General features: G+C 36.8%; 1 protein-coding gene across 2 annotated transcripts in view; it reads left to right on the forward strand.

The window, feature by feature from the left end:
* The window catches only part of PDE4D (phosphodiesterase 4D), a 348137-nt gene that overhangs the window by 29997 nt on the left and 293370 nt on the right, over window positions 1-24770 (forward strand). The window contains exon 1 of one of the 2 annotated variants that reach the window (XM_058824293.1): window positions 12833-13101. The exons of the other annotated variant lie outside the window; for it this stretch is intronic. Within the exon in view, the coding sequence (XP_058680276.1) occupies window positions 12833-13101 (269 nt within the window). Of the gene's footprint in view, window positions 1-12832; window positions 13102-24770 lie in introns of those variants that run through there. 2 annotated transcript variants of the gene reach the window in all.

Here is a 24770-nt window from a genome sequence, read left to right on the forward strand (position 1 = left end):
GCCTCTGCTGTATTTGCTTGCATTCTGTTTTTCTTATATATTTGCAGTGTATTATTGTGGGTTTAACCTAATTATGAAAACATGTATTAATTAAAAAAATTCTCTGGTCCATAATAGTGAGTGATAAGGAAGCATGCAGTCTCAGAGAGTCCCATATGTTCCTGAGATCCCTAGCCAGCTTCCTGCTCCAGCATGTTGCTCAGGCACTGCCTACTTGGTTTTGAGTATCTCCATGGGTAGAGTTTCTACAGCCTCTCGTGTTCTGATGTTCAGCCATCCTCATGGGAATTCCTTTTTTATGCATCCAGTCAGAATACAATATGTTCCAATTTGTATCTACTGCCACTTACCTGTGCAGTTCTGCTGTGAGGCTCACTCCCTCTTCTCTACACCTTCCTATTAAGTGGTTGCCAGTGCTGAGGTCCCAACTTAGTTTTCTTTCCTTACAGATGAGCAAACCTACTTTTCCCAGTCTTTGAGTCATTCTCTGGACTTGCTCCACTATGTCAGAGTCTTTCTTGCACTTAGAAACCCAAAAGTTAGCATGCTATTCTCCATGTAGTCTTAACATGGTGAAAATCACTTCCTTCAGTCTGCTGCAGATGAATATGTGGCCTTCATTACTGCTACTGTGGAAGCTTATTCGCTTACTAAATTCTGGTCTTTTCTGGGTGGCTTTTCCCTGGCTAGACAGAAAAATGCCTGTACTTACTACATGGGGTTATCCCATTCCAGCTGCAACATTTTGCACTTAATCAGTGTTGAACTCCTTGACAATTCTGGCATCAGAATACTTTTATGTCCCAAATAGCAGCCTTGCCTTCCATTTATCAACCACCCCCAGTCTGGTGTTGTCACAACTGCAGCTCTCTGTTGCAGATGCAGACAGCTCATATTCTGTAGCAGCCTGTAGATGTAGGTTAAAAATAGAAATTCAAATTTGTCAATTTTTAAGACTAAATGTGTTCGATGAAAGAAAGAAAACTTTTATTATTGGTTAAAAACAACTGGTAATTTCACTGCAAAAGAACAGTCAAACTTATGGTGAATGTCACTGAATAACAATACAGTGCAAGAGAGTATCTTCTTGCTTAATTCAGGGCAAAGCATATTAAAAGAAAAAGGTCAAAAAAGTGTTGCTAACGGGAGGTTACAGGTACTATGTTTTTCTTCCTCTCTGGGTTCCTATGTTCCATACTTGCTCAGTTTGCCTCTGCAGTGATTGTGTTTGCCATACAGTGTTTATTTACAGACACTTAGAGGAGCTCAGTTAGAAGCAGATTTTACAGTTTCAGCCTAGTGCCCACAACTTCGCCTCTCACACAGCTGACCTGTCATTCCTCCCATCCTCCAGTCACTTTTTACACAGTTTGCACAAGAAATTATACTTGGTGCTTCCAATTACATAACTTAAAAAAAATTAAATTCTAATAACCGACTAACATCCTGTGAGGGCAAGAACTGCTGGCTGAAGACATTTCATGCTTCCAGTATTACCTAGAATGACAGGGACAACGGGCTTAACTCTGATTGAAATGTACTCTGATTGAAACTTTGCCCCTTCAGGTGAAAAGTGTGAATCAAACTTTTTCTACTGACCAGTGATTACAAAAAAAAAAAAAAAGTTCCACTGAGACGAGTATCACTTGTTATTAGAGAGCTACTTGAATTAATTTAATTTGATTAAGGATCTGTACTTTCCTTGAATTTGGGATGATCTTGCCAACTCTTGTATGTAATTTTTCTCTCTTCTAGAACTTCATTTTCTCCAGTAAACATGTTGTTTTCTTCCCTTCCACTCTTACTCAAGTTATATTGAACAAAACCTGCTATTTTAAATTCCTGCATTGCTTCCTCCACTTTAAAACCTGGATCACATTTTTAATCAAGTCCAGCCTCTTTTTTGTTCCATGCTGTATTACTTGCAGCTGTGCCTCCCCTTATCTGTACTGCAGGTTATAATTTCTGGCTATGTTTAGAAGACAAAAATTAAGAGGTAAAATGGTAGTTGCAGCATGAAAAATCCGAATAGCACTGCTGTGGTTTAATGTCAGCTGGCAATTAAGTATCCCACAGAACTGAAGAGTAAAGATGGGAAAACTCATGAATTGAGATAAAGACCATATAATGGTGCAGAAAAGGAAGTAAATAATAATGCTAATGCTAACAACAACAACAACAATAATAATAATAATAATAATATTAAAAGAGTTGGAATGTACAAAACAAGTGATGCCCAGGGCAGTTGCTCATCACACTCTGATTGATGCCTGGGGACACTTTCTAGGCAGTGGCCTCCAGCCAGCTTTCCTGCTTTTTTATCATACTAAGCATGATATCAAATAGTATGTCCCTTTGGCCAGTTTGGGTCACCTTGTGTGTCTCCAGCTTTCTTGTTGGCTGGGCATGAGAAACAGGGAAGTCTTTGACTTAGAATAACTATTGCTTAGCAACAATTAAAGCCATCAGTGTTTTATCAATGTTAGTTTCATATTTAATCAAAAAAAACCAGAGCACCGTACAGCTACTAGAAAGGAAGTTAACTCCATCCCAGCCAAAAGCAGGACCATATTTTGTACCATTATTTAATAGAATTTACAAAATGTTCATGTTCCACACTTCCCAATTAATCACCTTGCCTGTCTTGCCTGTGTAGTATATACACATAGATACTATTCCCTTAAAAATGAAAATAATATCACCTCAGGGAGAATTTAGCTTTTTCTCAGTGGGTTCTTTTCCTCTTGGTTTTAAAATGGCAGAATCACAAAACAGTAAAAGTTGGAAGGAGTACAATACCTCTGCTCAAGCAGGACCATCCTAGAGCACATGGTGCAGGATTGTGTCCAGACAATTCTGGAATGTATCTGGTGAGGGAGACTCCACAACCTCTCGAGACAATCTGTTTCAGTGCTCTGCAGGACACTTGCAGAATGAAGAAGTTCTTCCTTACTGTCCAGGTGGAATTTCTGTGTATCCGTTTCTGCCAGTTGCCTCTTGTCCTGTTTGCACCACCAAGAACAGCATGGTCCATCCTCTTCTGTCACATACCTGTACACATTGACAAGATCCCCCCTCAGTCCTCTCTTCTCGAGGCTGAACGGGCCCAGCTCCCTCAACTTTTCCTTGTAAAAGAGATGCTCCAGTCCAATTATCATGTTTCTTACCCTTGGCTGGAGCTGCTCCAGGAACTCCATGTCTGTCTTGTGCTGAGAATCCCAGCACTGAGCACAGCACTCCAGGTGAGGCCTCGCCAGAGCTGAGTAGATGAGCAGGATCACCTCCTTTCATCACAGTGAAATCAAAGTCCTGTGTGACTGCACACAGATCTATATTTCATCCTGTTTGTTCCCCATATTGCAAGTGTTGGTTTACATTTGATTGTGTCAGTATCCCAGTAGGATTGCAGAGGGATGCCCCATAGTCCTGTCTTGTAATTAAGTCTTTCACTATTTGTGCTTGCTTGAGCCTCCTTTTGCTACCGGGATGGTTACTATAGCTCTGCTCTTCCCACACCTTGTCTCTTTAAGACTGGAAATATTCCTATCTCCCTTCAATTCAGGTTTAAAGTCTCTCAGCAAGCCCTGCTAGCTTGTCAGCTATGATCCTTTACCACCTTTGGGGCAGTCCCATTTTTTACCAGCAGGCTCACTGCTGTTTAAACTGACTGTGATCAAAACCCCATTTTTTCCCTCATAACACCTGTTCAAAGCCGGATATACATCTGCATGATTATCCTGTTTCTTGCCCCATCATTCAGAGGAAGTGGCAGGACAGAATAGAGTACAGCATGTGCCCCAGGTCCCTTGACTGGTTGTCCCAAGGCCCTAAGTTCTGTCCTTATTGTCCCCAACCTTCCTGTTGGGACCTCTCATCACTGCTCGCCTAGAAAAACAGTAGAGGGCAATATTCCATGGGCTGGACCAGGCTAGGAAGTTTCTTGGTGACATCCTTACCTGGGCCACAGTGATAATACATCTTCTGCTGGGTTGGGTCTAGTTGGCAGATTGGGCCCTCCATTCCTCTGCAAGGAGACTACTACCCTTCTTTTCTTCATATTTGAGGAGACTGCGATGCAAGGGGTAGGCTGCCCTGCCCTAGGCAATCTCTGTCCCAGAAGAACCTTCATCCACTTCCTCATTTCCCTGTTTTTCAGATTCCAGGGCCTCAGAGGGTCAAGGTATAAACGGACTCAACTATTCTCAACTAACGGTATAAACTATTCTTAATAGTTATCTTAGGAAGAGATCTAATTGTCTCAAATGTAATAAAACCCCCAGAAATTGTGAAAATAAGAAACAAACAACAGAATTACAAAACTAAACGCACACTAAGCTGCTTTATAATTTGTCCTTTGGATTATCTCTTTCAGTTAATAGCTTTCATATTTTACATTCATACGAAAAGAAATCCTACTGAATCTTTATTTCCTTTTCTGCTTGCTGGCAAATGTTTTTTTTTTAGTGAGTTTTATGTGTGTTCTTTGCTAACATTAAATAGAAGACGCTATGTTAGCATAGAAATTATAATGTAAAGTTCAGCTTAGAATTTTGGATTCTGCAATTGCAACTCTTTCATTTAATTTTTTTGTCAAGTTAGAATGATTTGGTTTCAGTCAGTAATCCAGGGGTGTGATTGTAACACAAATATTTAACATATTCTGTAAAGATCTGCTGATTGTTCTTGCCCTCAGTTTTATAAATGAAAAGAGAGACATTTTAATTACAGTTATATCTGACAAGAGTGTTTGAAACATTTAACCTCTCTGAAAATTCATGTGTGCCTTAAATCAGTGGCAAAGTGCTGGTACAGGTTTGTTTAATTCTGCTTTTAAGAACTCTGGTTTAGGATTTTTCCAATAGAGGGTGACAGAGGACTGATGATTTCTTATTTCATCATCGTAGTTCTAAAGATTGTTCCTGTCCCCATTTCAAGTCAATCGACATAGGCTCAGAAAAGAACCTCTCTATAGTAGTAATTTTGGCCAGTTTATCAGGTGATCTTGAAGCTCTGCTAATTTTATTTGTTGCCTGAATGTACCAGTTTTCTTTACCTCACAGACTCCTGCAGTCCTGTGGAGTATGTGATAGCAGATTTAAATCAGAAGATTTAAATGTATTTTCAGATTTAAGTATATTTCAGATTTAAATAAATATATTTTATATTTAAATATATTTTTATTCTTCTGTAATTATAATTGCCATATAATGTACTTCAATAAATTATTTTCTAGATAGATGTACTAAAATGCCCACTTTGTTTCCATTTTTCTTTAGGACATTATTTATGCCTATATATAAATAGGTATAAATAACAGAACTTTCTATACTGTGCATTATGCTCTAGTCTCATGCAACACCTATCTCTTACTATACAAAAATTTATAAGGCATATGCAACCAAAAGGATTTTTGAAAGTTTCTTTCCAAGTACATTTAAAAAAAAGTAACAGTGTTTAAAACTGCAGAGTAGAATTCTGCAAGGTAGAATTACATTTTGATAAAAGATTTATTGAACATACTTAAGTCCTGCTTAAGGTTAAGAAAGACACACTATGGAATTGGCAAGCACATAAATGCCTACTGTTCATTCCAGAGAGGTTTCTGAAATTCATACTTTCTGGGACAATTCTATGAAGAAAAAAGTGTTACGCATTTAAAGTATCACAATCCCAAGCTTTTCTGTGTAGGGGGGACATTTTTTTCCCTTGAAACTCGTTCAGGGTGCCAGTTCTTAATAGCACCGCAGAGTAGAATCCGTTGTGTTATTTACGTTCTAGTTCATTCAAATCTACAAATTGACTGGCTTAACATCTATAGAAAAGATACAGAAATGACTCCAAGTGAATTGTATAAATAATTTCTGTGATGCTTCATTTTATTTTATACTCAAAATTTTAGAAACTTCAGACTTCTAAAAACCAACTTACAATAATGGGTTTGAAGTAAAGCATTTTTAAGTTCAACAACCTAAAAAGGAATCTCTAGGCTCAGGCATCCTAGATGATATTAAACCTTGTTAAATAACTATGTTCTTCTTTTAATGGACTTTTTTTGCCATTAAGTAGCAGCTCATCTCCAGACAATTAATTAATTATGCAGTCTTATTGTAGACTTTTAGACTCTTCTAATCTTCTTTTCTTCTAATCTCTCACAGTTTTGTAAATATTTCTTTGAATTCTTCTCAGCTTTTAGTGCATGATCAAAATAACAGATTATTTGAAATAGAGCAGATGGTGTAGATTTCTTATAAAGTAAACTCTCTGTGCATGTGTCTGACCTCAGAGAAATGTACTTGTTTATTTGTGCATTACATTCTGCCTTAACCACCATGCTTGGAGAGCCTGGGTTAAGTCTAGTTTGGTAAGACAGATTGCTTGTGCAAGCTTGAGAAATAAACTCTAAAGTTGAAGAATTTGGAGTGTTGATGTACTTTTTTGCTAAGTACTTAGGATACTTTATAATTTTTAGAATTTTACAAAGCCACGATGCGTTCACTGATATATCAATAGGTAAAATTATGCTCCCAAGATTAGGCTCTACAGTTTTCTAAAGGTTCTAACAGTATCTGTCATGAGTCTACCCTTAAGAGATGTAGGATTACAACCAAAAACTTGTTTAGCTGCTATGCTATTAAATTAAGTCTATATCCCTATGAAACACAGACTAGGGGATTGGTCTCAGTGTGGTTCCTTCTGTGCAGTGTCCTTTCCACTGACCTCTCTTTCCCCTCTCCTCAGGAATGCTCTTCAAAGCAATTTATACTTGTAATTGTTTTTTGCTCAAGTCCTTTCCTTGGAATTAACTATTAGTTATCAGCTATATTTGTGCATTGCAGTGGCAGAAATGCTCCTCCTGTTCTCTGACATAATTGTGTAGAAGTACATTAATTTACTTATCTTAATCTTACCCCATAAATTGTGGATTTTTGTTTGCTTGTTTGTTTTTGTAAATCATGACATTTGCAAACACAGGGAAAAAATGATTGATGAAGTCACGTTTTACTGACTTGCAAAGTGAATTTGAGCTGATATTCTGAAACATTTTTATTAGAAATATCTCAAGAGTTTCTAATAAAAGTGCTCTAGAATTTTAAGTGACAGAAAATGGTTTTTTTATAGTGCTAAACATACCATACCCAGCTTCATGTGTAATCTATTCCTATTTTGAAGATATATTTGTAAATGTATGTGTATCTGATTATGATTTTGAAAGGTGTTTTAGTGCCATTTTAGGTAACATTGTTCTGTTAGGATGTTAAAAATGTACTCAGATCAAAGACAAACAGCAGCCTTGAATTTCCTTTGAATATTTAGAGGTGCATGTGTTTCCCATACCTTGGTCTGTTAAAGGTTTTATCTCCTGGGGTATGCCTGCCATTTCTGTGCTAAGTGCAACTAATCCCCTTCTTAGTGACCTGTAGGAAGCTGCATGGTGCCTATGGTCTCCTCAGCAGGCGGTGCACGTAACTGCTAGGAAAATATTAGTCTGATAAACATTAGTCTGATAAACATTACCCTGCAAATGGCAAGTCCATGAATAACGTCCGAGCTCTTTGAGAATGTGACAATTGACAGGTATTGACCTTTGCTAACACATAACATTTTATGAAGACTTCTATCACCTGATAATTTCTTCTTTTATCCTTTTCTTCCTCACGACTGTGCTCCTCAATAAATTTATTAACCTCTCTTTCCAAATAAGAATCATATTGCCATCCAAGATTCTTATTTTCTACTTTATCTGCAACAATTCTCTTTGTCACCCCATACTTTCAGTATTGTGTTATTTACTCCAGGAAATTAAACCATGGCATACCAGCTATTCTTCACAACCGCCTCTGACTTTTTCTTCTTTTCTCTGCACTTCTGTGCCACTCTCAGGTGCCCTAGTGCCTCAGCGTGGTCTGGCCTTACAGCTGCTCCTGCTTTGAGCAGGAGAGTGGACTTGATCAGGGGAGGCCATTATCAGCTTCTCTGATCCTGTGATACTGATCTGCTTGCTTTCAAAGAAGTAACTCATTGGAGGGTTGCTTTTGGCTTGCATTCCTGTGTGTCTGGAATTCTCTGCTTGGTCCTGTTATAAATGATCAAATCAGCAGCCAAATTTATAAGAAAATTTAACAGTGATTTATTGGATTGTTGCAAAAATAGAATTTCGAAAAACCACCATAGCCAAGGCAGCGTCAACCCCGGGTGCTGGCGCTGGGTGAACTGAGATCCCACCGACAAAGTGTCAGGGGGTCACCCCAACTGCTTCATGAGCTAGCTATAATACAGTTTATTCTGCCTGAGGCAGAAATGAACGAGTGTTCCTTTGTGTCTCTTCACATGCAGAACTGGGGCCATACATGTGCAGGAATAGACAAAGGTAAGTCCAGATGTCTAGATGGATGTCTGAACACTTCAGAAGAGCCTGTATTCACATGTAGCAGAGTGGACCCGGTGCTTGAGTGTGGTAGATGCAATCTTCCCAGGTGCAGGTCCACGTGAGTGGCTTAGACAGACATTCCAGGGAAGTCAGCGATCACGGCCCGGGAAGGTTTCATTCATACGGTAACAGACTTGATATTATCTTAACGTTGTCCGGGAACTAATTGAATAAACATAAGACTTTGCTCCCAGCCAGGGTGGTGGAAGACATACTTTGGATTCTACAATATTTTTATACATACATAGCATGAATTATCTCTACCATATACTACAGTCCCAAGTAAGATATAAAAAAAGTTCTGCTCCTTCCAAGTGACTGCATTTATTCTCTAGTACGAAAAACTTTGTTCAAGGTAATTTCAAATAGACACAATCACATAATAGATTTTATATGTTGATTAGCAGTTAAAATATTAAAAGAAGTTTATCATACTCTGTGTTCAAAGTGGTTGTTACAAAGAAAGTACTTAAAAATCCTTGTTTATTGTCTTTTATGTGAGATCAAATACTTGTTTAATCTTGCACAGTATTTTCTGCAGAACCAATTAACTTATTCTTTCTATATGTAGCGGCTCAGAAAGTCTTTGTAATTAACAGAAAAGTAAGCACTTTAAGCCTGTATTTTTTTAAAGTACATTTTTCATAAGGTACATATTTCTTGGGAAAGTTTGTGAAAAGTACAAGAACTGAACACTTTAATTTTTAGTGTCTTTATATACTGGAAGACAATAAAAGCTACTGGCACTTCTACATTTTTTGTAATGAATTTCCCTCATTAGGAGATTCTACTTCTGTGCTTTTGCCTTGAGCTTTATAGTGATGCAGTTGAATGTATAGCAGGCAGAATTACATCTGTTCTTGCTATAACTTTTACCTATGAGATATGACTATAAAAGCTGCAAAATTAGATTTAACTGTCAGTGCCTTTGAATAGGACAACATGCTTAAAGCACTGTGAAGATGAACTTTTGGAAATTAGGTATGTGTCAGCTCTCAAATTTGTTTTTTCAAAAGGACCACTAAATATACTTATTTATTTTGTTTAAATTTAATAGAAATTTTCAGTGATTTCATTTCAATATGGAAGAGCCCAGAAAATTAACATATCAGAATAAAAAGCATATGAAAATACTTTTTGGAGGAAGTTTTAAAAAATTTTATTAATAATTTTGGTGATCTTTGTGAGAAAATTAGATGTTTTTATTAAAACACAGTCTAGTAGGGCTGTTTCTCAACTAATCTTTATAGAAAAAGAAGTACTTCACTGTCTTTTTTTTTAAAGAAAATCAATGGGAAATGATATTATTTGTTTATGGAACAGTTTTCTTTCAAGTCTTTATTCTAGTACCTGCATAAACACCTCATGCTAGTGCCATTTTTCTGCTTTATCTTCCCCCAGTTACTGACTCTTAACCTGAGCATTTTGTCTAACTCACATAATGCTTATTTGATATTGCTGGAAGTTAGATCTCTGCTTTTTATTACAGTGAAGACTGTTCATGTTTCTAGTCTCTAATAAAAATCAGTCTGCAGGCTTTAATTTAAATTTATGAGCATACTTGAGACTTTTCATAGCTTTTCTTTTTCCTTAGAGGGCAAGAAGGAGGAAGATGGGCCAAAATGAGGTATCTGGGACATGGATAATCTATGTTCAGAAATTTAGCCTACTAACACAGTCAGGAAAAGCATTTCATTAGCTATTCATGCAAATAGTGACTTGGTTTAGTTCTTCTGTTAAAAGGATTTTTCCTGCTGTTCTATATATGTGGTATCTTACCTCTTTGAAAATGTAACAAACCCTCTCAATACCTGTAATGCAAGGTGTCAATGGCTCTTGTTGATTTAGTTTAAGAACAAGGGTAATAAAACTGCTGATCTGTGGGCTTTCCTCTTCCATAATTACCTTTGAAACATAGAACACCTTAAAATATGATCCCAGGCCCACTATGATAAATGTTAATGGTCTTAATGACATCATTGATTGCTGATCTCCAATGGGTCAGTTTGGCTAGTTTTATAAAGCCACTGCAGTTGTCTAAAGATTATGCTTTGGAATAGACATCAGATGGCAGTATTTCATAGCAGAAAAGAACATAACTCTCCTTATACAGACTGCATTATCTAAAAGAAGTACTTGGAGTTATTATGCAATTGCTAGGTTTTTTACTAAAGAAGAAAAAATAACAGTCTAACAGAGGGTAATACGTTTGTTCTTCACAGTTAAAAACATTTTAATACATCATGCTTGTATTTTGTCTTCTTGTTGAAGACTAGTTCTGTGTGTACTACCCTTCCAATCAAGAAGGTGTAAAAGCAGTTATTGTGGTAGTTATGTGTTAGTTATGATTTAATAAAATTCTTTTTCTGTCTGTGAAATAACACCTTATCTCCAGTTTAAATTTTATTCTTACTGAAACAGCTTAAAATTTTGGGGTTTTGTAGTTTTAATAGTATCTGGGCTTTATTCTATATTTGGTCAGTGTTAATTTTTACATAATGATTGAATTTTCTATAAAATCTTAGAAAAATACACAAAAACATAATGCACAGTGATTTCTGCATTCTGTAGTGCTGTTCAATACTGAGTTAAATTTGCAAGTACATTGTTATCAAATTTCACATATGACGCAGTACAGTTAAAACTTGTCTACATAAGGGGGTTGACACCTGATAGCAATGTCATTCTTAATGTAAGCTGACCTTTCCTCTGCTGTTCTCATCTACTCCTGTCAGCATCATGATGTTCCCTTTATTATCCTCATCAGGAATTGTGGCTTCAGTGCTAAGTACAAAGGTGATTCCTCTCCATTGTGAGAGAAAGCTTCTTTTGCAGGATTTCTGATTTTGCTGCAAAACAGGGAGCAGTATTTGCCTTTCACACCTCGTCATGCAACTGTAAATGCCCTTCATCTCGCTGAAAGCCAAGACACTGTGTGTGCTTCAAAGGAAATTCTTATTCACAAAGGAAATTCTAAGACAAAGTATAAGAGAAACAGTATATTGCAATAATGAAAATTATATAAAACCAGTGTTCTGATATTAAAAAGATATCTCTCATGGAGAAATCTCTGACAAAAATGTTGATTCTTTGTTCCTGTAGGATGAACAGGAAGTATGGTTATAACTGAAGAGACTGTTGTTGTTACTGTTGCTGTAAAACAAAACTTTAAGCAAATTTTCACCTACTTCCCTTTATTAGAGTTCATCTGCTGTTAGTGAGTTATCAACACAGTTTAACATGTTTATAAAATCTTTGTATTCCATAAAAAATGAAGTTAGTTATTTTATTAAAACTCTAAAAAAGTATAAGGCGCAGATTTGATTGACAAAGGTGTCGTTGTATCATAAAATTGCACCAACTTCTTATTTGCATAATTACATGAAAATAAATATGAAATTTATTAGCTATATGCATTCACCAAATAAATGCAACTACTTTTGCCTTTTTATCTTCTGGAAGTGCTCTTTGAATAGCTTTTGGTATTTTATCTCCCCACCATCTGTGAATAGAAAAAGGCATTTCCTTAGTTTAGCATTTCCTTAGTACCACTAAACAATGGTAATTTTATGATGAAAATATTAAAATAAGATTATCTTATTAAATACATACTAATAGCTGTCATAGTCTTATTTTATGTGCATCTCTTAAGTGTTAGGTTTGTTTTTTTGAAGAATATAAGGTAGCAAGTATCTGACTTTCCTAAATGCATTGGAAAACTGGTTGTGATAAAGTGACTCGAGGGCAGGGAGGAGAAAGCAAGAAACTAAGCCCTTTTGCACTATTTAATTGTAGCATTTTTTAGCTTAATAGGTAATAATTTGGAATCTTAAATTTTTCTTGGGGACAAAGATGAACATGGTAGATCCTTGAAAAAACAGAAGTGGTTGTTCAGCAGTCTCCCTTCCTCTCCACCTCCCTGAAGGTTCAGGAATAAGCAAAGGAAAGAATAATCAAACAAAAGGAGCACACATCTGATGTTTAAGCCCTCCTCCAGCACTTTTTATGTACATAACCAGAAGTCACTCAAGCAGCTGCAGCACATTAGTTACGATAGTTTAACAGGCAGCTTTACAGCTCTGATAAAGGTTGTGCTAAAGCAATTTCTTCCTCCCGTGCTCACTTGCTATGATAGCTCAGAAGTGATCTTTGGCAGCAGGGCTGTGAAAGGAGTGGTAATGTTTAATCAGTTTCTGTGGAGGAGTTAGCTTGCTTTTTCCTTTGTAGATCATTATCTATAGAAAGACGTTAAGGGCAGGCAACACCATGTTGAAGACAGAATAGGCTGAACTGGTGCAGGGTCTCTGAACAGTTCCTGGGAACTGATTTAGAACGGAAATATTTTAAGCACTTAGGCCAACATTCGATTGCATTAGACCTTAATAACAAAGTTACTGGAGAAACATGGCTCAGCAGACAAGTCCAGACAATTTGCCTGTTCCTGAAGGGGATAATACACACAGTCAAAATCCATGGCTAAATGAAGATCTTGTGAAGACCCTGAGGGAAAACCTGTTACAACATGAAAAGTCCAGGACAACTCGAAAATCTTCACCTGCTTCTCCTCGGCTGTGTCCAGTTATTTCTCCCCGAAATTCTCCAAGGCTCTTGAGAAGGATGTTTTTAAACAGCAACATACCAAAACAGCGTCGTTTCACTGTGGCACATACCTGGTAAGCACTAAGGTGGTTGAGATAAAATAATAATTTTTTTAATGGAATATTTATCTCTGTGGTGTTTGTGCATCTGTTTCTCGGTTTCATCTCTGCATTAATCTCTCTGGTTGAAATAGACAGTTCTAATTTGTGACTAAACTTCATTGCAGTCCAGAAGTTTTAAATAGCAATTAATATGAAGTCAGGAAATATATATTTCCTTTTACAAAAGCTGCTAAATTTCCTCTGATTCCTTAGGTAATAACTCCATTCTTTCCTCTCCCTCCAAAATAAAAAAAAATACTTATTTTTTCTGTGCTGTTCTGCCCAGAGTGACTTAGCAATTATTTTCTTTAATGTGCCTGTTGAAATTATTTTATTTTTTTATTGACAGTTTTGGACTCCCTCAGCCTCCTAGCAGAATAACATAAGTCTATTTAACTTTTAACAGTGCTGAAATTAAGAAGGGCATGATAAAGAAGAATGATAGCAATACATATTTCATGTGAAACAGTGATTTTTATTAAAGCAGTTGCTAGAAAAACAGGAAAAGTGGTAAGGGAAGCCCTTGGTAAATGATTCACTAGTAGTATTTCTTTGGTAACTTGATCACTTAGATGTGTTTGTGATCAAATCTAAAAAGGACATTCATTTTTTGCATCTATTTCCTGTAAAACAGCAGTATTATTTCATTACTTTTAAAATTATTCTTTCAAAACATGTTGTATGTGAGATTATTGTAACTCAAAACCACATTCGTGTTTGCTTTGATGGTCCTGAGATGTTTGGGTTTTTGCTTGTGAGTTCATCCCTACCTCCACCCCCCACCCCTTTATTCCTCTAACAAAAATGTAATATAAAGAAAGGAGTGTGATGACATGTTCAAAGAAAACAAGTCATGCATTCTAAGCAGCAAATGAATATGCTCTTGAAGTTTATCTTCATTCGTCTGAAATTAGATCTACACTATAGCTATGTGATTGGTATGTGCATTGCACATTGTATACTAGTGTGCTCAAATTTTTACTATGTATGTATTTATGTAAAGTATTTCTTGTATAAAATAATATTTTTATAACTGAAAAGCATAAGAAAAAACATGTGCCTTTATAATTTAAGAATACTTTTTTGAAACCAGTGTACCTGTTCAGATATTGCATGTGTAAAATAGAAAACTGAATGAAATAGTATATTTAATGTTTCTTTAACAATTATGCATAAATCCCAGCTGCTGTTCTGTGTTCAGTAATTTATAAAACATTCTATACATAAAAATATGCAGGTTGAAAAGGTAATTCAGGCAGATCTGGTTTACAATGTTAGGTGAAAAAAATTTTGAAGGTTTAGAGAGGGAAATTATCGTGTGTGATTATGAGTGTGTAGGCAGTCCAGTATGACAGACAAAGAAAGGGGATAGATGTGAAGCTAACAAACATGTTTGGGCAACATAAAAGGACACAGGCTTGCAGAGTATTAAAAAGTGAAATTTTGTTTAAATGCACTTTCTCTAGTGAGCTTCAGAAGTTTGTGTAGAATGCCTTTTTCACCATGAGTGTAGAAAACATTTGAAGTTTTCCCAAATATGTGAAATACTAGACCTGCAATCAATACTTCATTGTTATGATTTATGAGACAGGCAGATCAGAGTAATAATGTTTTTTTCCAGCAAGTGGAGAAGTACAGAGTCAAGCAGCAAGTTACAACGAATTACCTGAGATCCTGCAAAGAACAATGTTTCTGAAGTGACAAAGCAATGACATACATGATCAGACTACAGGCTTATGGCCTTACAAAGGGCATTAAAAATGTATTTGTTTCCAAAGACCATCAAATGTGTAGTTACTGATATGTCTTCACTTGGTTATCTAGTCAGAAAACTGAGATACTGTGTGATAGACCTGTGGCTACATAGGCACTATAGTGGTTTTAATTCCACGTGCATATAATCCACTTTAGACAGCTTATAGGAAAACAGTGCATTTGAAAATTGAGTAGTTGTGACCTTAATTCAAAATATTATACTATGAAGGATCCATTCTGGGGTTGATTTGGCCCAATGTAGTAATGAACACTCTCTGCTTTATTTTTCAAATGTAATCAGTTTTGTAATTTACGAAAAGTTGTTGAATTCATGTATACATCCTTTTTGTTTAGTGCACTGTTCATACAGCATTAAAAATTTTAATAACATGTTCTTCCTCAAGCCACCAGTAAGTTGGTAAGCTGTTCTGACTTTGCAAAATGTCACTATTTTTTTTTTTAAATTTTCTTATATTTTCTGGTTATTAGATTATGTATCTAGATAGTATAAGAAATAAATGTATGACACTAGAGATACTGCTGTATGTTCCAGTGATGCCAAACAGGCACCACAGATCCAGAGTGCTAAAACCCCCTAATTTAGATGGTTCCTCCCTGATTTCAAGGTTCTGAAGCAGCATTCACATACAGTCAAGAAGTGAGTGGGAGTTTCATGAATTGTTCTGGCAATCCCTTTCTCCCCCTTTTTTATCATAAAGTCTATAGTTCACTCTCTCTAATGGCTTGGATTGTAGAACTTTCGACACCAAAATGCATTTTCTTTATCATGTGACCATTATATTTTCACAGTAATAATTGGGTTATCACTTCTAGTCATTTTATAAGTCCTTCTCTACTTCCTTTTTTTTTCTTCTTCTCTAGCTGCACCCCTGAATTCATTCAAACACTTGAAAGATAAACTGCTACTTTAGGGATTTTAGAGAGGAAAAGGTACAGCCTTCAGAGTTGAAGTAGAAGGATTTAAGTGGCAGAGGAGCATAAGGCCTTCATTTTTGTTGGAGAAATTGCTGAATATCCATCAGTTTCTGAGAATGTTAGTTCTGCCTGAAACTGAAATTAAAACGAGTTAATCTTGAACTTTTAGCCTGGATTCCTCTCAGTCTGTAAACAAAATCAGTCTACAGTCACAGCATCTACAAGTTGTTTACGTTTTGTGGCCAAGATTTCAAGCAAACTGTACGCAAATTTAAATTCCATTTCCTCACAAATCTCTCTTACGTTGTATTACTGTAAAAGTATTCATAATGCTTTAAGATCACCCATACAGGGACACCACAGCACATATTACAGCTGGACTTGCACAAGATAAATTAAGTCCTCTGGTATGTGCTCGACAAAATCAGTTTCTGGATTGTCTTGATTTGCTCTTTATAAGGCTTTTAAAATGGGCTGATTACCTCAGTGCCTTTTAGCAGGACAGATCTGTCCTGCCAGTGGTGGAATGACACATGCTTTGATTTGTGAGGAGAGAGGGAAAGAGACTGTCAGTTCCCATCTGTGTGGACATCCAGCGTGTGTGATCCCTCGTACACACTCTGTCCAAAGATCTGTGGAAGGATGTTTAGATACTTCAAATCATACCCTCTTAGTTAAATGTGGAAAGACAGCTTTCCTTAATTTTCTGTTAAAGATTCCTTTCTGTAAAGGGAGGAAAAGCAAGAAAGATAAATATTTGGAGCAGGATAGTAAGCTCAGTGGAACATAACAACTAAATTATATCTGTTTAATTGAAAGGATGAAGTCATGGAACACATGTGCTTGGTATTTTTTGACTTTTGTTTGCTGCCATAATACTTCTTAATACTTCTTAATATTCAGTGAATACAAAATGATCAACCAGTTGGTTTTTTCTGTGTTGTATATGTTTGGACAGTCTATTGGCTGCCTTTGTGATTTTTTGTGTGTGTGTGTGTTCAGAGACAGCAGCTAGTGATATATGCTTGTCTTCTAAGTCATATAAAGTGGATTTGTTTATTCACAGGTCCAGTTGTGAGGGTTCTCCTTTGATAACTGTTCTTTCTCCAGCTCTTATGGAGTTCATTTAGTACTTCCTGATGTTCAGGGATTTGTGCTCTTTAGAAGTTTTTTTAAGACATGTACCCTTAAACCTAAGAATTTAATGCAATTAATAATACAAGTATGTGCTCAGTTAAACAGAGTACTTTTATCTGAATTTAGTCAGTCTTTGTCCCCACCCATAGTAAATATTTTACATTGACTTTGGCATTCAGATATGAAAACGATAGATGCCTTAGAAGTAGTTTAGATAGATATAGGCAAGGTGTGCCATTTTAAGTTTCAGGAATGTAACTGCCATGAGTGTACCCATAAAACCAGGTTTGTCTTTGTTTTTATTGCACAATATCTTTTCATGCACTTTTACTGCTAATTACAAAAAACAACAGAACCTCAAGAGTTAGCTATAGGTAGATAAGTTGCAGAAGAGCAATTTATTTAATTTGATGTGATTCTACACAGCCTGGTTCAGTGCATTTCAACTATGAAATCAGAATGAAGCTCTACCACAGTGAATCAATACATTTTTATCACTATTTTCTTCCAACTTTCAGTATAAATTTTGCTAAAAGATTTTTAGTACCTATGTTTTCCTCTCTGTAACTACTCTGTGCTTTTCAGGAACTCAAGTAATTACATTTTGGCATATGGAAGTAATTTCAAAAGGAAGAAATATCAACGCAAATACAAGATACTAACTGAATACTTCAGAAAACCAAATATCCAAAGCAGCATGGCCATGAGATTGTAGGAGGTTCTATCCCTTCACTCCATGCTGGTGACACCCCACCTGGATACTGCATACAGTTCTGGGGTCCCCAGCAGAGGAATTACATGAACCTGTTGAAGCAGGTTCAGAGAAGGGACAAAAAAATTATCAGGATGGGACACTTCTCCTGTGAGGAAAGGCTTGGAGAGTAGGAGTCGTTCAGCATGGAGATAAGGCTTCATGTAGAGTTTAAGAGGGGATTGCTTGAGTAAGATGATGGTTACTGTCAAGTTACTAAGTTGCATCAAATAAGATGTAGTTTAACAAGGGCAAGTGGTGGATTCTGCACCCAAGATGGGGCCAGAAACATGTTGGCTGTGTGTAGACTGAAGAACGAGAGGCTGGGCAGCAGCGCCATGGAAAGGGCCCTGGGGCTCTGGTCCATGGCAAGCTGAACATGAGCCAGCAGTGCCCTGGCAGCCAGGAGGGCCAAGCGTGTCCTGGGGGCATCAGGGACAGCATCAGCAGCCAGGCAAGGGAGGGGATTGTCCTGCTCTGCTCTGCCCTGGGGCAGCCTCACCTCCAGTGCTGGGGGCACTTCTGGGTGCCACAATAAAAAAAAGACAATAACCTATTAGAGAGCATCCAAAGGAAGGCCACAAGGATGGTGAAGGGTCTGGAGGGGAAGTCATGTGAAGAGTGGCTCAGATCACTTGATTTATTCAGCCTGGAGGAGACTGAGGAGAGACCTCATTGCAATTTACAACTTCCTTGTGAGGGAAAATGGAGGGGCAGGTACTGATTTCTTCATTCTTGTGATCAGTTAGAGAACTCAAGGAAATGGCACAAAGCTGGGCCAGGGGATGGTTAGGTTGGATATGAGGAAAACATTTTTCCTCCAGAGGGTGCTTGGGCACTGGAACAGGCTCCCCAGTGTAGTGATCACAGCCTGAAAGAGTTAAAACCCCGTTTAGACAACACTCAGGCACATGGTGTGACTCTTGGAGTGCCCTCCATATGGGAAGGAGTTTGACTTGATGTTCCCGCTGGGTATCTTCCAACTCAGCATATTTTATAATTCTATGACAATAAAGTGCATATATGCCTATGTAAACTCACTAGTTCTTACTAAATTAAAAAAAAAATTCTTAGTTTTTCTAGGTCTGGATTGAAGGCACTTGAGACGGTAGTTCATGTTTGGGCTCGGGTGTTTATTATTCCTTATCCGTAAAACAGTCTCACAAACATGAGTTCGGCAGCTTTTCATTAGCAAGGCACAGAATGGCTAACAATCTCTTGTTACAAGGTCTTTTAAGACTAAACTATCCAATTAAGAACTGACACCTGGATTATTTTCCCTTTTAACCCAATAACTGATCCCTGGAAGCCCACAATGCAGACTTTTCTGCCCAATTTCAAAATGCCACCCAAACCCATGAAGAAGAAGGAAGAAGAAGCATGAAGAAGAAACTCGGGTTGACACCCCGTGCCCTCCATCTTGCTTCTATCCACAGCACACTAAAAGTCCCAAAGCCTAAATTTATCACCCAAGTGATACACCTACACTACTCTCTGTAATCTATTTCACACATTTGTGGATTCTAGTTTATTCTGGAGTTTAGGAAACTTTCTCCATGAGTGAGGTTCATAGTCAGTTGCTTTCCTGGGGGTCAGGACACCTCAGAACAGACAGAAAAATATTCCTGGTGTCCTGGGTTTCCACATTCTACTACTTTCTTGTTTTTCTCACATAAACTTTATTCACACTTTCTAAATCAAATCACTCTTATTGCATAAAGTTTTAGCCAAGGTAACACCTAGCATATTAGAATGGACTCTACTTCATATTTTACAGACTTTAGACTGAGCTATCACACTCCTTTTCTAAAAAAATATGTGAACCACTTTACATAAAATATACCTCTTGTATAAGGTAATTCAATCCACATATCCACTCTTGAAATTCTGTTACATTAGAAGGTGCATGCTTGTATGGATGCATAGGTTAGTGGGGCAGAGAAAAAGAATAAGCTTTGAGAACACAATGCTCTCTGATATTTTACAGAATGGTTTGTGGTAAGTTAAGAATTCTTCACAATGGAATTAACTACTGACAAATTTATTTACCACAGATAAATAATACTGCTTCTCCACAGCTGAAGAAAGACAGATGAGGAAAAAGTTAATCTTTCCATAAAGAAAGAAATGGCAAAGATGTGTTTTCTCAAATAAGAGTTGTGTTAAAGAGAGCTTGTAGTACTGGGTAGGAAATTGAAAACCACTTCAGAAAGATCAGTGAGCAATCAAAGATTAAATTCTAAGTTTTTGTTGTACAGGGGCAAATAACTGAGCAAGGAAGAGCAGAGCGAAAGAGAGATAGATTTGGCTGACTAGATTTGGTAGTACAGGAATTGTAATATATAAAAATAACTTTTGCATCTCTCCTTTTCTTTCAAAATGAAATGTGGAAAATACCCAAACAATTTTGATTGAGTCTTTTTTTCTTGCCTCTAACCTGCTTGCCTTCTGAAATTGGAATTTCTTCATTGGTTTTAGTTACTGAAGTACTATTCCTGGACCATACTGTTTTCTGACCTGTTGTTTTTAATGCCATGTCCTGTGTTTGACAGAATTTGGGAGAAATTCTAAAAAAAATTAGCAATAGTGAAACAGATTTCTTGGAGTTCTACTTTTGTTTAGTACTTGCCTCAAAACCTAAAACCATTTTGCTAAAGTGCTATTGAACTCCAGAGTTTTCGTTGTATCTTACTCTAGTTTTATCATACGCAATTATACATGACTGTAAAGGTTTTAAATATTGTACTCTTGTGATATGATATTATGTGTTTTCTAGAATTTTTTTGAAACTATGCAAAAAGTTTCAGTAGGTTTTGCTACAAGTTTTTTTACTGTGTAACACAAGCCTGTTACCCTCAAGCAGTCTTCTACATGGCTCCTTACTGCATTACTCTGACTGCACTTTGCAAACTTGCTGTTTTCAGTTTCACTTTGCATGAGTAAATTACTATTTTATTGGTGGTAAAAGTTTATTGGTTCTTGAACCATCCCATGGAATCTTGCCTGGTTTTTTTTTTTTTTTGCAATTTGACACAAAATGTTATGATGTCTCAAATTTGTATTGCAAAGTGAGCCATTCTCTCCATCTGGAGTTTTGAGTCTTCTGAACTTTGACCTTAAAGATTTTATAATATATACACAAAACATTGAAGTTTCCAACGTGTTACAAAATATTCAGAAGTTTATTTCCCTTTTTGTAATAATTCATGTCTTTAGGTGTGTTTGTCATGGGAATAGTCACTACAATTTTTTAGCACAGACTAACAATGAGCTAGCTTTTTCATTCATACATTCTTGAAGAGCTTCATCTTCTTTGGGATTTGTAGGTATTACTCCATTTTCCCCCTCTTGTGACATTTCTTCTGTATCTCATGACCTTTTTGGCACTTCATTCTGTTTCATTTAGTACTGCACATGAATTTTTCCACTAGTCATCCAGGAGAACACTGAGCTTAAAATTTGCAACAGTTTGTTCCAACAATAGATAAATTAACATTTAAATGAGAAAGAGGACTGGGAGAAGGGTCTCATCATCTCTGTCAAGCTACCAGTACTTTAAGGAGCAACTGTTAAGTGGAACCAGCAAATTTTACTCTGCCAGTGGGCAGAGTGCTATCAGACTTCTACTTTATTTGGAAAAACAGTGATACATTTGCAGAAGGCTTATTTCTGTCCTGACCTGGAGGAAATATGCAGGTTTAGAATTGTTGTCTGTCTTCAGGTTCCTTAGGCTGTATATGCACCCTCTGTTGTGGAGGGATGCTGCCAGACCTGTCCTTTCATTCATTCACTCCTAATGTTTGATCTTGGTCACGAGAGAAGCTTGTTAATATTGTCATCTGCTCTCACTGCAGAGTTTTAGGGAATAATCTTGTAAGATTTCCATTGCCATCCTTTGTAGCATATCATATTATACTATACATTGTATTCTGCTATATTGTACTGTATAGTAAACTTATTAAATCCGTTGTTGTTGACTTTCCATCTTCTAAACCTTCAAAAAGCTCTGCTATCTTCTTTGTCATCAAACAGGACATCACAGTTCATGGCTAATGCTTCATATTGGCAGGAGACTTTTCTTCCCGTAGTTGTATATTACCCTCTTAGTAAATGCTCAGCATCTCCTATCTGTTATTTTCAGTGGTTTCCTTTCACTAAACCTTTGCATTCAGTTGTTTAAAAAAGGGCACATACAGAATTAATCAGAAAAAAGTAAAATTTACATGCACAGGGTGAAATATAAGACAAGAAGGATATACTGTGTTTCATTTATTTTTATTTTTAATAAAGAAATATTCATGTTAGTGTTATAATGTTTTAATAATGACCTGTTTTCTTCTTAAATTGTATTTTTCTTAGTGATCACATCTCTTTGGTATTCTTCAGTGCCCCAAATTTATCAACACTGATTAAGTATTCTTATTATAACATAGAACTTATCATCAACTAGAAGTTATAATCTCACTGTGACAACTGCTTAACAGGTGTACTCCTGATAGTGGAGTAAAGTTATTGTAGGCTACTAGTAACACACTTTTATTGTTCAAATAAACTTGGAATATTTTAAGGTGTCATAAAATATAAAAACGAATGGCATATAATTAAATGTTTATGGACAACTGCAGCTGAGATGTCCAGGAATTTTCATTGCGTTCCTTGATACACTAATGTATTTCTGGGATAGTCTCTTAGTAACTTTGTGATAATTAAAAAAACCCAACTAATAATTGTGTATAAAGTGATTGAACATGTGAACTATGGATTTTGAATATATATGTGGGTTTTTTGTGATTTATACTTTATCGGGCTTCTGTCATAAATCTGCATCTGCTGAACCTGACAATCTCCAGAATAAGTTAGATTGTCCTAGATAATGAATCTCTACAAAGTGTTTTAGTGTTTTAAGAACATCTGTCTATAAAATCCAGCAGCAAATAACTTTTATTTAAAAGAAATTCTGTAATTTTATCTTCATTTGAAAAAATTGTATATTTCCATATTAAAGAAATATGCATTTCTGATGTGCATTTTAATGCTGTAAGAGTCTTCCAGATGTATGCAAATAATTGCTTTGTTTGACTCTTACTATAAACATAATTTTGTGTTACACAAGACACATACAATTACAGATAGTATATATTATTTTCTTTTGGGGATGCGGTGCTTTACTGAATGAAGGATCAGACAGGTTACCTGTTGTATTTCCAGTCATAATACAAAACTGTAAGAACCTTTAAAATCTGCTTCAGGTTCATAAGCACAGTCATAAGCAATAAACTATAAATAATTTTTAAAAACTTGCCTCTTGGACCTCATCATTATTATGCACATTTGCATGATAGAGATTAAATTCTCCAAAGGTGTTAATTACAATCGTAGCATGTGGTACATTACAGAATCAAAAAAAATAATAATGACTTGTGTAAATGCATGCTGTCATGGGAAATAGCATAGACCACATACTTAAATGTAGAAATCCAGTCAGGTCACTAAAAATGTTCATTACAATGCCTATGAAATGATCATACAATGAAATTTATTCCCCACAAATAAAAAAAAATTCCCATAGAAGAAGTATTTAAAACTTCTAAACAGCAGCATGTTTCACTCATTTCCAAAAGTCTGCGAGAACTGTTAGCTGTGCCAGCTACAAGACGGCCATATTAAGAATCATTGTATACTTAAATATTTCTCACATTTTGTAGATAATAGGTGCTGTCTGGTGCTTCTGTGTGGTTCTTCTGTGAGTGTGTTAAGGATGGTGTCATGCCCTTCACTTGTAAGAAATAAGTTACCAAACGCTTTGTTGATGTAACAAATTTCAGCTGTAGATGTGCCTGTTTTAACAAGATTCGATGGCAAGGTAGACTCAACTATTTACAGCAGAGAGGGCAGAGGCAGACAGAGATGTCAGGGAAGTCCATTCCTTGAGCCATGAGTTCCTGACAGGGCCCCCTTGCTTTCGAAACTTCTCAGAGAGGAGTTTAGGTGGGGCTGGATCCAATCCTAGCAGCACAGACTTGGTTTATGGACAGTGGTTTGTGTCCGGAGGATTGTATGTACACAATCGATCCTTTGTGTCTCTCGGCTGACATGTCCAAGTTTAACAAGAAGTTACATTTAAAGCCATGTTAATCTCTTACTGAGAATGTGCTGCTGCAAGGAATCGCTCACCCCTGAGGCGTTCCTGGGCAGGAGGAGATCCTGGTGTGCAGCCCAGAGCTCTCACTGTTCATGGCTTACAGCAAGCTGCGTGGATCACTGCCCCAAAGAGCCCTTGGCTGCAGGTTCCTTCCATGCCCCAAGGTCCAGAGTGAGCTGGGTGCAGCCAGCACAGCCCCACTGGTGACTGTGGCTTCAGCTGGGGCTGCTGCTGGGGGAGCACTGCCACAGCATCGGCTGTGTTTGTCTGCAGTGCTTGTGCAAGGTGTATGTCTATGTCTATGTACATATCTATGTCTGTGTGTAATCAGAGAAGGACTTGTTGCAGCCAGAGCCACACAACAGTTGGTGCTACTATCTGGTGACACTAGTATAGCATAACACCTGTGACAATTTCAAACTTTTGGCCTTTCATCAACAATAACTTGCCAGGAGAAACAATATGTGTAGTGGGGAGGGGAGTGGACTAAGAGAAGATTACATCCCATCATGTGACTGCTGCAAGCAATTTGAAAAGTAACTAGCACAGAACCATGTTAAGATTGGACTGAATCTTTCCATGTGTAAACGTCATCTCAATGGAAAAATACAGATTTCAGATAGAGCTTGTGAGGAATTTTATCATAAAATATTGCAAATACTAACTTATTGTAACTGAAATATTTAATTTGAAGCATTTCAGAATTTCTCATCCACCTGATCTCCAAGAAATTGCTGAGAGTAAGGAATATTTTGTTTCAACATCTCATCTTTTAGTAAATTCACTGTATACTCAATGGTCATATCAGCCAATTATTCTCTAATTTTCTCTTTTGCATTATCAAAATATATTTCTGACCTCTTTTGTGGAGTTTTGTTCCAGTCTGGAAGTGCTCCCTTGGAACACTATCATATGCACTGC

The sequence above is a fragment of the Ammospiza caudacuta genome, chromosome Z, assembly GCF_027887145.1.
Source record: "Ammospiza caudacuta isolate bAmmCau1 chromosome Z, bAmmCau1.pri, whole genome shotgun sequence".
Classification (NCBI taxonomy): domain Eukaryota; kingdom Metazoa; phylum Chordata; class Aves; order Passeriformes; family Passerellidae; genus Ammospiza; species Ammospiza caudacuta.